The 12,829-nt window shown below is 42.3% G+C and overlaps 2 protein-coding genes across 2 annotated transcripts; one reads left to right on the forward strand and one right to left on the reverse strand.

Annotated features, from left to right (window-relative positions):
• Nucleotides 1-233: 233 nt before the first annotated feature.
• On the reverse strand, nt 234-8,471 carry LOC102722563 (exosome complex exonuclease RRP44 homolog A). Its single transcript, XM_006650939.3, has 24 exons — nt 8,335-8,471; nt 8,125-8,262; nt 7,880-8,037; nt 7,185-7,240; nt 6,959-7,081; nt 6,730-6,860; nt 6,399-6,639; nt 6,174-6,330; nt 5,415-5,655; nt 5,099-5,255; nt 4,952-5,020; nt 4,139-4,264; nt 3,963-4,015; nt 3,684-3,790; nt 3,515-3,569; nt 3,307-3,406; nt 3,110-3,221; nt 2,284-2,404; nt 1,790-1,849; nt 1,602-1,707; nt 1,180-1,275; nt 1,027-1,108; nt 848-913; nt 234-663 (listed from the first exon to the last, which is right to left on the reverse strand). The coding sequence occupies exons 1-24, from the start codon at nt 8,386-8,388 to the stop codon at nt 468-470; spliced, it is 2,805 nt and encodes a 934-aa protein (XP_006651002.1). The 5' UTR covers nt 8,389-8,471; the 3' UTR covers nt 234-467.
• An 824-nt stretch (nt 8,472-9,295) lies between these two features.
• LOC102704595 (glyceraldehyde-3-phosphate dehydrogenase GAPB, chloroplastic) lies at nt 9,296-12,822 on the forward strand. Its single transcript, XM_006649263.3, has 9 exons — nt 9,296-9,541; nt 9,620-9,730; nt 10,872-11,033; nt 11,128-11,295; nt 11,390-11,550; nt 11,646-11,707; nt 11,790-11,839; nt 11,941-12,347; nt 12,442-12,822. Exons 1-9 carry the CDS (start codon nt 9,395-9,397, stop codon nt 12,575-12,577), a joined length of 1,404 nt encoding a protein of 467 aa, XP_006649326.2. The 5' UTR covers nt 9,296-9,394; the 3' UTR covers nt 12,578-12,822.
• The last annotated feature ends 7 nt before the right edge of the window (nt 12,823-12,829 follow it).

Consider the following 12,829-nt stretch of genomic DNA (forward strand, 5'->3'; position numbering starts at 1 on the left):
TCCAGGGCTAACCTTACTGCCGGTAGATGGTGTGTTTACTGGACCTCCGCTGTGGCGCGCACGGTAACCACAAAAACCGTGGCAAATTCATATTCTAATTTTTAAACTCCACACAAGTAATTGATACAGTACATGGTTATCATCATAATTGCACAGTGGCAGCACAGCACAATAGTGCTGAACTGAACACAGATATATATATGGCAGCATATGACAATTGCGCACAACTGAACTATGAAACATCACCTTAAAATTGATAAGCGTGTCAGAGCGTTTTAATAATGCACTTTTAGTATCTATGCTCCATTAATACCTGAACATTGCTTTTCAGATATCCAGGTCCTTTTCAACCTATAAAATGGGTTTCATAGTATCATCAATCACCAATTCTAAATTAAAGAATTGACCCTGCTACAGCGCTATATCAAAAACGATAAACACAAGTATACAGTTCACTTGCACATTTTTCATATGAGGGTGAGTTGCAACTTTGGGCGGTGAGGCTGAGGCTCAACCACCTCCATATGAATCATAACAGTCTGCAGGACAGCGTAACTGACGTTTGTCCCGGGCTTGGTTACTGTCTGGTGCACCTCATCTACTACCCAATCACCTCCCTTGTCTCCCTTTGGAGTAAGGTAGATGGGCCCCTCTATGCCAAACCTATTTTGAAATAAATGATGAAAACGTCAGTATCCATACGAGGAACAATATGTATTTGGAAATGAATTATGTGCTACATAGGTAGAAAAAAATATGCAGCACAAATAAAATGCCCAGAACCTTTATGTTTATCGTATATTAGAAAAAGCAGAACAATAAATTAATCAATGAAGCAGGGGTATACTTTGGGACAAAGACTATGAAACCATTTGCCTTGATCTTTACAATTCTTGCTTCAGTGTCCATTGGCCTGCATGGTAATAAGTGTTAACGTAAACATCACAGTTTTTACATCATATATATACACTGCTGGGCTGCTGGCCTGCCCTGTCACACTTACACTACTGAGAAATAACTACATACCTTGTCCTGAAATATATGAGGGTGTGAAGCTCAACCGATGCCCTGCTTGCCATCTGGGCATTTCGATGTCTATAGTTCAAGTCTGGCATCATAAAAATATCAGTATCACGAAGCAAGACATAGAAAGAATGTACTTGGCATTTATTTTCTTACTGTCAGCTACGCCTGTAAGCTGTGGACCATCCTGAAAGAGGGGTGGAAGTTTGGCAATATCTAGGGCAGCAGCTAACAGCCTATGAACAATAACATCTGCAACAGAAAAGTATTGTTAACCCTTCAAAATGCTTTCTTACATCTTGGAAGTTGGAACTGCATAATTTATGAATGGGTTATTTTATAGGCAATGCAAGGAAAATGCCATAAAAGGGCATGATTTTGTTTTACACATTTAATTGTGTCTATAGCCACATTTGGTTACAACATACACTTTGTGTAAAAGGTTCATGCAGAAAAATATAAATCACAGCTCAGAGGAAGGGCAAAGAAATAACTTAGTAGTCTATGTCCAATAAACTTAAACCCAATTCAAACGAAAACTTTAAGCACAAGTTCATCTAAGATTGATAGGAACTAACCTGCATATCTGCGAATAGGAGAGGTGAAATGTGTATAAAGAGAAGCAGCAAGCCCATAATGGTAGTACTCAGAAAAGGTTAAGTCTCCACTGCAGAAATAAACTGCCTGTGTGTTGCAAGAGGGAAGGTTATGGGCATAGTTGCTATGAACATCTTCAAATAGGGGAACTTCAATGTAGCTATCTTACTTGTGTCATGCATCTAGTTGCCAAAATCCTGATAAGCTTGTTGAAGTATGGGTCATCATTCTGCAAAACATGGAGTAACAAGGGGTCAATATGCAGGTCCAAACATATGTTATTATTATGTTCTTCAGGGAGATGGCGCAGGGCATAGTGGTGGTGGAAAGGGCCACATGGACCGCTCAGTGCACTGGACACCATGGCATGGGTGGCACCGGCGGCGCAGAGAAGATAAGAGGGAGAGACAGTTGTTTGATTGCAAAGAATAGAGAATTAGAGATGAGCTGATAAGCCCCTCTTAAGTACAGCTGCCTAATAAAATCATTTACCAAGGATTAGCATCAAACGCAATACAAAAAGAAGGATTGTTGCGCTCCTTTGGCTGGCTTCACCTCCTGTGCATACAGCAGCAGTAGAGTCCCACCATAACAATAGCCTGAGTGCACTATATACTAAAGCAGTACTCAAAGTACATAGAGTAAAATATTGCATCTTCTCACCTTTGCATTATCAAGTGATTCTGCTAATGCTTTTGAGGATGACACATCCAGATTTAGCCCAACAGAAGAGGCAGTTCTGAGTAAAGGCTCAAGCATCTCCTTTGTTGGGCTAGGATGGCGCCTGGTACATATAAAGAAAATTAGTAAGTTGAAAAACAGTAAAGGAATAAAATAATGCAGCAGATATTAATTCAAACTACAGAATTTTAAATTTAAATGTGTTGCACAGATCAAAACAAATTAAATAGAATTCTGTCAGTCACTGATAATTTTTTAGACAATTAGTTGGCCATGGAGGATATTGTTGCCAAAAATTCATTTGTGTGGTATTATAAATGATGGTCAATGCCGCATGGATTTTTTGCACCTCCAAAAATGTAGATAGGTATTTAGTATACTGAACTAAGGGCAGCTTTGCAAGCCAAATGCTGGTATGGGCAACTAAGTATAAGGGCAATGGAATCTCTACAACATGGTTTCCATCTGAAGATACAAAGGCATTGTGTGAAGCATAACAGTAAGAAGCATAAGTTATTAATTATGATGCCACCATGTACAATAGTTGTCACCCTCTTATAATCATAAATAGTTCCTGGATCCCAAACCAATCAATGCGAAGCGATCCAACTAGGACTTAGATACTGAAAACCATGTAGTTGGAGCAAGGATGAGCTATCTCTGAATGGGAGAGGAAACAACCTGTTGTGACAATTTGTCAATTGTCATCCTACCTGATAGGATTGAACTCCTTTCTATTGGTTATGGTATGGTTGCATCTAGTTGGCTGTATAGGCTTGACCGAGCAGGTGACAAATAAGAATTGTACCTTAGCAATGAACATAAGGGAAAGTGCTTCAAAATCTTCTCAGCAACAGAGATATTTGCAGCCAACATAAACTCTTCGATCATTTGATTTGCCTCACGAATTTGATAGATACCTGATGAACTTTTGAGTAAGCAATTTATTTACATACATTATTAAATTTCGACATAGAACACCTATCAGGTTTACCAATTACATACCTATATCAAGAGGGTCGTGAGTTTCACTATCAATTTCGAATTTGACCTCTGCCGAAGCAAGTGTTAGTGCCCCTCTTTCACAACGCCGATGTCTCATGATCTGCATGAACATTGCAAACATAGGAATAAAAAAAATATTTCAGTGGTGAATAGCAATATAGAAAAAAACATAAATTACAGTATGAGATGAATGAACACAAAAGCAAACCTTTGCTAATGAGTTTAAGTTCCGCAAGTCTACAGTTAGTGGATCGACCAAACGGCTGAAAACACAAGGGAAAAGGAAACAAGTTTATGAGTTATGACATTTTTTCAGCCTGCAAGACTATAGGATTATACTAAGCATGTTCAAGGTGAGAAGTTGAAACGTTAGGCACCTGTCATCCATTCTTGCTTGCGCTTCCACATAAGACATTGCAGCACAAGACTTGATAACACTCTTTGTATATCTTGTGGATATGATATCAGCATGAGGTGTCATTTCCTGCAGACATAATATTTAGAAAAAATACAGAAAACGAAGTGTCAACAATAGATATTAGAGGTTTCCGCCCTATTCACAAATGTAGAATGTCGCTATAAGATAAACTCTTCTCCAAAGACATCCTTATATTCAGACAAGTTAACATTGCAACAAAATGATGTGAACTACTCACCCAAATGACAGAGAACGCCAATCTCTCAACATCAGCACGAAGAGAACAAACATCTGGAGAAGATAATTAGTCACTTTGGCCAGTACTTTAACATTGATGTCTGTATTCTTAAATTGAAATAGCAATATTCCGCTTTAGTTAATCTAGTGTGCATGGTATGTAATTAATAGAGTTACCTTCAGTTAAAGGCTTTGGAAGCATGTCAATCCGCTGTCCAACAAGATATACAGAAGTGCCCCTTTGTGATGCCTCCTCATCAAGAGGAGTACTAGGATGAACAAAGTTAGTGACATCAGCAATATCTAGTCACCCAAAGTCAAGAATTGCAACCTCCACATCAGGCAACAGTATAGAAGGTGCATGGATTAAAAGTGAAAGAAACATGACTTGTGTAAAAATTCATATCAACGACAGATAGCTTAGGTAAACTGGCTTTTAGAAGGACACAAAGAACTTTCAAGCAGCACCAAGTAGCACATGGATCCTCAATTATTCTACACCAGCAATGTCCAAAAATGTAGAACGGCCTTTAATAATGTGTTAATTAACTTAAACTTTGCCATTGATGCTTCAAATTTCTCGAATTGGTATTCTTTGAGTAATGCCCACTAAGATAATCTATCTATCAAGCAAATGTAAAGTATTCCAAAGTGTATTTGCTCTAAGCGCAGACCAGATATAATTAATACAAATATACAGCATGGAAGAGTTGCCTGTGAGGATATGCTTATATGATAGAATAATTGAAGATCAAAACTGCATGCTTTGCATATTTGTTACTCCCATTTGTAATTAAAGATCCAAATTTGTGTGATACTCAATTTAGATAGATGGAAATGAGCACACTGACATGCTGATGAAATGAAGCTAAAATAAACTTAAAGAAAGCGGAAATGTTGAGTACTATCTCAAAGTGTAAGTGCCCATAAGATGAAATTAACATTCCAGTTTCGAATTCTGTGAATAAAAAGTAAATCAGTAAAGGATACGAACTCCAACTTCAAAATTCCCATTTGGTAGTGGTGTGCAATGTAACGCATCATCAATATCCCTACAACCTAAAGAGCAGTCAAATCATAAGAATTCATCCCAACTACAGAAATAGAAAATAGAATGAATGATAATGATTTACTTACCAGGTGGATCCACACTAAAGACTCTCACATGGCGCAAGTCTTGTCTATTGGGGTTAGCAAGATCTTCAGGTGATAATGTCCATGGCAATGGTGGCAAACAAGCAAGTACTTGTGTAGAGAATGGTCTTGTGTTGATATCATTCTCTATTAAGACAACCTGTTCCACGCATAAATATCACTGACCACATTAGTATCAACACATGCTCTTACATAGAAGCATTGATAGGGAAGGTTGAACTGCAGTTCCTACATAGTAAAAGTAATATTGCAACACATAGTGCTCAATGCAAATGTACATTGAAGTAGTAAAACTTGCCTCTGTTTCAGTATCTTTGTCACCAATATCTCCTATAGTCCGTACATAATGTCCTGATGGGTATCGAGACAAGACATCCCATGAATCAACTGCAACAATAATCCTTTTGTCCAGAAGATTGCCAAGCTGTCTAGTTTGAATTCGAATCTTTGGGATCCGTCGATCTTTAGACACAAATAGGGCATGAGCAACGCCTCCACTACCAGCAGGCATGGGCATTGGCTCCAAGGATCCACAATACCTGCAGTTTGCTAGCATTGTATGAATTAAAGTACATAAAACAGCAAAAGGTAAATTGCAACTGTCGACTGAGAATAGTTTGGTAGATGACAATCTAAGCACATAAAATAATCCAAATTTAACTGATGAAAAATGGATAAATAATGCATGCATGAAATAGCAGCGAAGAAATATTTTTAAAATTATTAAGTGCTCTTGACACATTGAAATATAAAAATGCACCAAGTTATGGTTTGGACAGCTTTGGGCAATTTAATTGTTGCAATTTTCAACAGTTTTGCACACCTATGGAATTTTGGTTATTTTATTTATTGAAATATATAAATCACAAATTCATAATGGATGCATCCACAACCTTGAGCCCACAAAGTTTGCATCAGTCTAAATATATATACTGATAAGATTCTTCTAAGTTAGTCTAACATTACTACATATACTACGCATCTCTTTAGGTTATTTCCAAGTCAGGAGTACATATTGTAATTATAAAAACACATCCATAACTTGTAAAAGACTCACGAATTCCAATTCCGCTTGATAATACCGACAACACGCCCAACTGGGCGACTAGAGACCGAATCAGCTGATGACGAAACTGTTGACTGTGCAGGATTGGCTTTCCGTGGGGCATCATCAGCACTATTTGGAGCTAAATGCACATCTTCTTCTTGATCTTCTGAAAGAACAGAAAAATCCATCAATGTAAGGGGGAAAAAATCATGTGCTGGAGTCTGAAGAACGTACCGTCATCGTCTGCAATAAATGACTTTGATTCGTGCCATTGATCTTGTGGCAAGAGCTCAACAGCAACTATGTCTCCATCAAAAGCCCTATTCATGTTAGAGCGGCCATGAATAACAATCTCATCGCCAATGCTCTCACTTCCAACATAAGCTTCAAATGGATTGTAACGATTAACTCGAAGCTTCCCTTGATGGTAAATTCTACAGCGCAGGCCAGCTGTGATTTCTGACATAGGTTTATGCTGCAAACATAGCAAGAAATTGCATATTTGTATTTGATAGATGGTTGATGTCATTACAACAAGCACAAATCAATAGTTTATTTAGTATACCTCACTGTAAATTACTTTCTTTTTGGATGGTCTAAGATCTTCTACGTCTTCCATGGTGACATCTCCGCTAGTCGATATAACCACTAAATCAAGCAAACCAGGCTGCGCAAGCGACCGTACATATGATTCCACTGGAACCAGAAATATTGTGTTGTGACTACCAGAAAAAATAATGTATCCAGTATTTGAAAAGAGTCAGCTAACATTTTTGCAACATCCATAATGTCACCTGTCTCAGCATTAATGCCTTCTTCAATAGCTTTCCGTTTGTTATCCCTATCATTTGTGATCAGCAAAACCTTCACATTTTCACCAAGATGACTTTGGTACCAACGAGTAGCCACACGAATAGCTGAATATGAATAACCAATCAAGAGCAAAAGAATACACAAAAATACTTCAAGCAGTGCAAGATATGAGAAAAGGCAAGCTAACAGAATTATCTGGTACAGTACCTCTATCATTGCGATCGTTCGGGCTCTCTCCAACCATCTCTTTGACATATGTATCCCTGTTTTTTTTTATCATAGAACGGTATATTTTTAAGCCCAAGAGACATAAGTTAGGACAGCACAAAAGGAACTGAAGGTGCATTCATTTTGTCTGTGTTTAAAGGAGAGACATAAGTACATGGATTTGCAAGAGCAGAGTACGATCAATTTATCATAAGAAGTTTTCTGTTTCTCTGTCTACGTGAACTTGCTGATAAAGATATTACTTTTTAAAACTTTGCAAGCCCCTTGCAAATAAGTGTATGTGTGCAACAGTGGTTGCATAGATATGCTAATATAATCAAGCGGATAGTGCTATAACGAGATCCAACTGTCATGCACGCCAAACATATGCTGTTTGGAGAAGGCTTTAGGAAAGCTCAAAAAAAAATTGACCTAATTCAAAAATCAGAGTCGGTTGCTTTAACGAAAATGTGGGAGCATCAGATGCAGGGTGGAGCTTTTCGATTAATCTCCCCCTACTAGCAACGAAATCGTACTTCTTTAACTACTTAGGTGGTTTATCTGCAACGTTTCGTTAACCATAAATTTGAACCTGTTTTGCTTCAGATAAGAACTGAGCAAATGTACTGGTCTACTGGAATGACATTAAGTAATCATAATAGACACCGAGCAAATCCAAGGAATCGAATGCGCACCTATGGTGCTCATTGGTGAACACGAAGAACCTCCTTGCCTTGTTGGAACACAGGGCCTTGATCCTATTGAACACCGCAAGGTTTTTATTCTTCACCTCATCCAGCACAACCGATAGTAAGACAACATCGTCAATCACTGGATTCTCCAACAAATCGATCTGCAACAAGCTGTCAGAACATCAGCTTCCAGAATCCCGATTCTACGACTCCCTGCACTCCTACAGGCAAGAGGGGGAAAGGCCTACCTGGTGGAGCACGACGTTGGTGTCAACGACAAGGATGGCGGCCGCGTCGGCGGAGAGTGGGTGTTCGACCGCGCCACAAGTGGAGCAGGAGGCGGCGCCGCAGGAGATGTCGTCGCGGAGGTAGTGCTCCCTGACCACCTGCGCGAACGGGAGCTCGGGTTAGCTAGGGTTTTCCGGGCCTTCGCCTCGCGCGGGGCGATGCCGCTTTACCTTCTGGACGCGGCCTGCCTTCGTCTTCTTCACGAAGGTCTTGCTCTGCAGCATGTCGGAGAGGCCGGGCGGCGCGGGCTACCGGCGGCGGTGGCGTCGGTGGCGGCGGCGGCAGCCTTGAGCGTGAGTGAGAAAGAGAAGAGGTTTCGATGGGTTTGGTCTACTTCGGTGCAAGCTTGCCAGCTTGGTGCCGTGGGCCGTGCTGGTCCTAGTGTTTGGGCTTGAGCCCATTCGATGCGGCTTTGGTGGGCTTTGGTTTCACCTCTGACTCAAACTTTCCCCTTTTTTACTTTTGAATTGTTTTTGAATTTTTGCATGGGTACAGTTTAATTTGGGAAAGTAGCATACATTTTTTTTATCTTTTATTTGGCGGATTCCATTCTTCTCTTCAGATGTCCATATAAGGTAAACATGTCCAGTGATATTTGATCACTATAGCCAAATAAAAAACAAATACATGTGCCTATGCTGATGGCTATAAAAACATGAATCACACAGAGCACACAAAAGGATGAACAGAACAGTATCCTAAATCAAAAGCACAAAAACGGTGAAAAAATATCAGCCCTACGCTGGATACGCCTCTCTCACCAGTTAAATTACAGGCTCCCGCGGTGACAGCAAGCACGCGGGCACACGGCCACGAGACGAGACGCTCGGGACGATTGATGGGGTTATGTACGTAAAAAAACAACTTATGTACAGACACATAATAATTTATAAATAAAAATTTTATATATGTATTTTAACAATTTAGAAACCAAGACTGAAAAATAAAATTCAGTGAAAAGCTCTAAAATTAGCTCTAAATTTAAAGTTAAAAATTATAATTTGTCTTATAAACATGAAAATATAGCATTTTCTGACACACAGCGACGGGAGCGTGCACTGCAGATAGATATTTGCGTTTCACCTACGACGACGAGGGCACCACACAACCACACCGGATATCGCCTCGCGCGCAACGGGTGGCTGCGGCGCGTGCAATCGCCTTATCCCGGTCTCGCCGCCAGCCACAAAGCCCCCCGAGCGCCACCGGTGATCGCCGCGCCCACTACATATGCGCGTCGTCCGGTCGCCTCCGTTTCGCCGAGCGATCCGAGGGAGCGAGCCAGGAAGACCACGAGCCATGGCCACCCACGCAGCGCTCGCCGCGTCCCGCATTCCGGCCACCGCGCGGCTGCACAGCAGGGCGGCGTCGAAGCAGGTGCTGTTTTGCGCGCGTGATTTCTCTCGTGCTCGCTTCGTCTTTTGCGTGAATTTTTGATGGAATGTGAGCGTGCAGAGGGTGGACTTCGCCGATTTCTCCGGGCTGAGGCCGGGATCGTGCTCCGTCAGCCACGCGGCGAGGGAGGCTTCCTTCTCCGATGTGCTTGGCTCGCAGCTCGTCGCCAGGGTGCGTGCCTGCTTGATTTTAGCTAGCAATAAGCTCTGCAGCTGCTGCTCCTCCTTTTCTTGTGCAATTCACTTTGTTTCGGTAGTTTATATGAGCTGCAGCGTACTGTGTCTTCAACTGTTAAGTGATCAATCGTGCATAATGCTCCTAAGTTGAGCACGTTAATTAGTATGACTCCAAGTTAACAGGAGATGCCCCGTGTGGTTCTAGAAAACAGTAGCAGTTGATGTACATCAATACAAACCCTTTGGTATTTATGAGTTTTTTTTTTGCAAAAGTATTTACTGTAAAATGTTTGACAAACTCCTGGTGATTCAGTAGGAATAGTTTGATCTCGCTCTCTAGATAGGAAAAACCAATCAATCACCTGGATGTGCTGGTGGATCTTTATGTTTTGCTGGTAGCAACACATGATCCTAGTACTAATGCGTCGTACTGCAATACATGCTGTTGAACCTTAAAATCATGAGTAGATACAAAAATTATTAAGATTAAAATGCAAAAATATTTTGAGTAAATTTGTCATTAAAAACTCTTTCATATAGTTATATTTCTATATTTTTTATAGATATATAGTTTAAGAGAGTAACAATAATGGTTTTGTACATCCAAAAGTTTAATTAATCCATTATCAAAAAATGTGAGTAACAATAAGTGGTTGTAGCTTATTTTAAACAAAGGTAGGAAGAAATTATATTATCTTAGAACGAAGAGAGTATAACAATAAAACATGCATTAGAGATTGGGGGTCATTGTTGAAAAAGTCAAACGATATATTTGTAAATAAAAAAATTATTAATAAAACTTATTTATTTATTTATTTATTTAGTAATCTAATAGCTAAGGCGGGAAAATAAACTTTGATTAAAAAAATCATAAAATCAACTCTAAATTTAAAACGTAAATTTTGGCTTATAAACATAAGCAAAAGCGAAACGACGAAATGATTATGTTAATTTCCATAATATTACTTTTCACATCGGAGGTAGTTTACCTAGATAAATGCTTCCTGATTTTTATATATCCTAGCACCATGCATGCAGCCAAGATAAAATGCCAAGTTACTATATCACAGCAAAATATCACCTACAGATCTGCATTTTTTTGTTAGTGCAACCCTGAACTGTTCAACCTGTGGCAGGCCACCGGAGAGAACGCCGTGAGGGCGCCGGCTGAGGCGAAGCTCAAGGTGGCCATCAACGGTTTCGGCCGCATTGGGCGCAACTTCCTCCGGTGCTGGCACGGCCGTGAGAACTCCCCGCTCGAGGTCATCGTCGTCAACGACAGCGGAGGCGTCAGGAACGTAAGTAGTAAACCCATTTTCGACAACACGCAGACTAATCAATGAGACTGATTCCGACATAATTAGCTGTGTTCCCTGCACATGTAATTGCCAGGCATCCCACCTTCTCAAGTACGACTCGATGCTCGGCACCTTCAAGGCCGACGTCAAGATCGTCGACGACGAGACCATCAGCGTCGACGGCAAGCTGATCAAGGTCGTCTCCAACAGGGACCCCCTCAAGCTGCCATGGGCCGAGCTCGGCATCGACATTGTCATCGAGGTAAGCAAGCTGATGAGTAAATCTCCCAACTAAACTAACGTGATCTCTGTCCGAGTCTGACGATGAATGCTGCACTGCTGTGTATGTCATGAAGGGCACTGGAGTGTTCGTCGACGGCCCCGGCGCCGGGAAGCACATCCAGGCCGGCGCGAAGAAGGTCATCATCACTGCTCCGGCGAAGGGTGCTGACATCCCGACCTACGTCCTCGGTGTCAACGAGGGGGACTACTCCCACGAAGTGGCCAACATTATCAGGTAAGCAAGCAACAGCGGCGTTTTGCAAGCAGTAATTAACCTGCAATAATTCGCATGAGCAAACATAACTGATCGATGAACTATGTTTCTTGCAGCAATGCTTCCTGCACAACCAACTGCCTTGCTCCGTTCGTCAAGATCTTGGACGAAGAGTTTGGTAAGAGACAGTTCCCTTTTGTTTCGATCGATCTGAAGCACGCCCATGAATTTTTCCTGACTGTGTGTTCTGGTGCGTGCAGGAATCGTGAAGGGAACCATGACCACAACTCACTCCTACACCGGCGACCAGGTCGGTTTCTGAAATCGAGCAGGATAAGACTGATTTCTGCATCGTCTCTCGTCGTCGACGATTACTCATGAGTTCGCTGCGCGCTTCTTCTTCTTCTTCAGAGGTTGCTGGACGCGTCGCACCGTGACCTGAGGAGGGCGAGGGCGGCGGCGCTAAACATCGTGCCGACGAGCACCGGAGCCGCCAAGGCCGTGGCTCTGGTGCTGCCCCAGCTGAAGGGGAAGCTCAACGGCATCGCGCTCCGCGTGCCGACCCCGAACGTGTCCGTGGTGGACCTGGTGATCAACACCGTGAAGACCGGCATCACCGCCGACGACGTGAACGCGGCGTTCCGCAAGGCCGCGTCCGGCCCCCTCAACGGCATCCTCGACGTCTGCGACGTGCCGCTCGTGTCCGTCGACTTCCGCTGCTCCGACGTCTCCTCCACCATCGACGCCTCGCTCACCATGGTCATGGGCGACGACATGGTCAAGGTGGTCGCCTGGTACGACAACGAGTGGGGCTACAGGTGAGCAAAACGCACAAAATATGCATGCGTTACTGCAAATATTACTACGTTGCATGCGTCTGCTCGATGTGTGATGTTGCTGTGTGTGGTGCAGCCAACGCGTGGTCGATCTGGCGCATCTGGTGGCGAGCAAGTGGCCGGGAGTGGCGGCGCAGGGCAGCGGCGACCCACTGGAGGACTTCTGCAAGGACAACCCGGAGACCGACGAGTGCAAAGTGTACGAGAACTAAGGCTCTCCCGTAGGTGCAGAAACATATATACAATATACACTGTAATGAAGCACGCACGTGCATTGACTGTCCCCGGGCGGAATTTACTTCCTGTATCGTGCTCGGATTCGACGCAGGAACACATGACCGTCGAAGAAGAGATACATTGCAGAGACGGACGGGCCATTTTCTGTGAGGTGTGGTACTGAACTTTGGTACAGACTTCAGGTTTTCTTTCGGGAACTTGTTTCAATTACTTCCTCTTCGTTTGGT

Source organism: Oryza brachyantha, chromosome 3 (assembly GCF_000231095.2).
Source record: "Oryza brachyantha chromosome 3, ObraRS2, whole genome shotgun sequence".
Classification (NCBI taxonomy): Eukaryota; Viridiplantae; Streptophyta; class Magnoliopsida; order Poales; family Poaceae; genus Oryza; species Oryza brachyantha.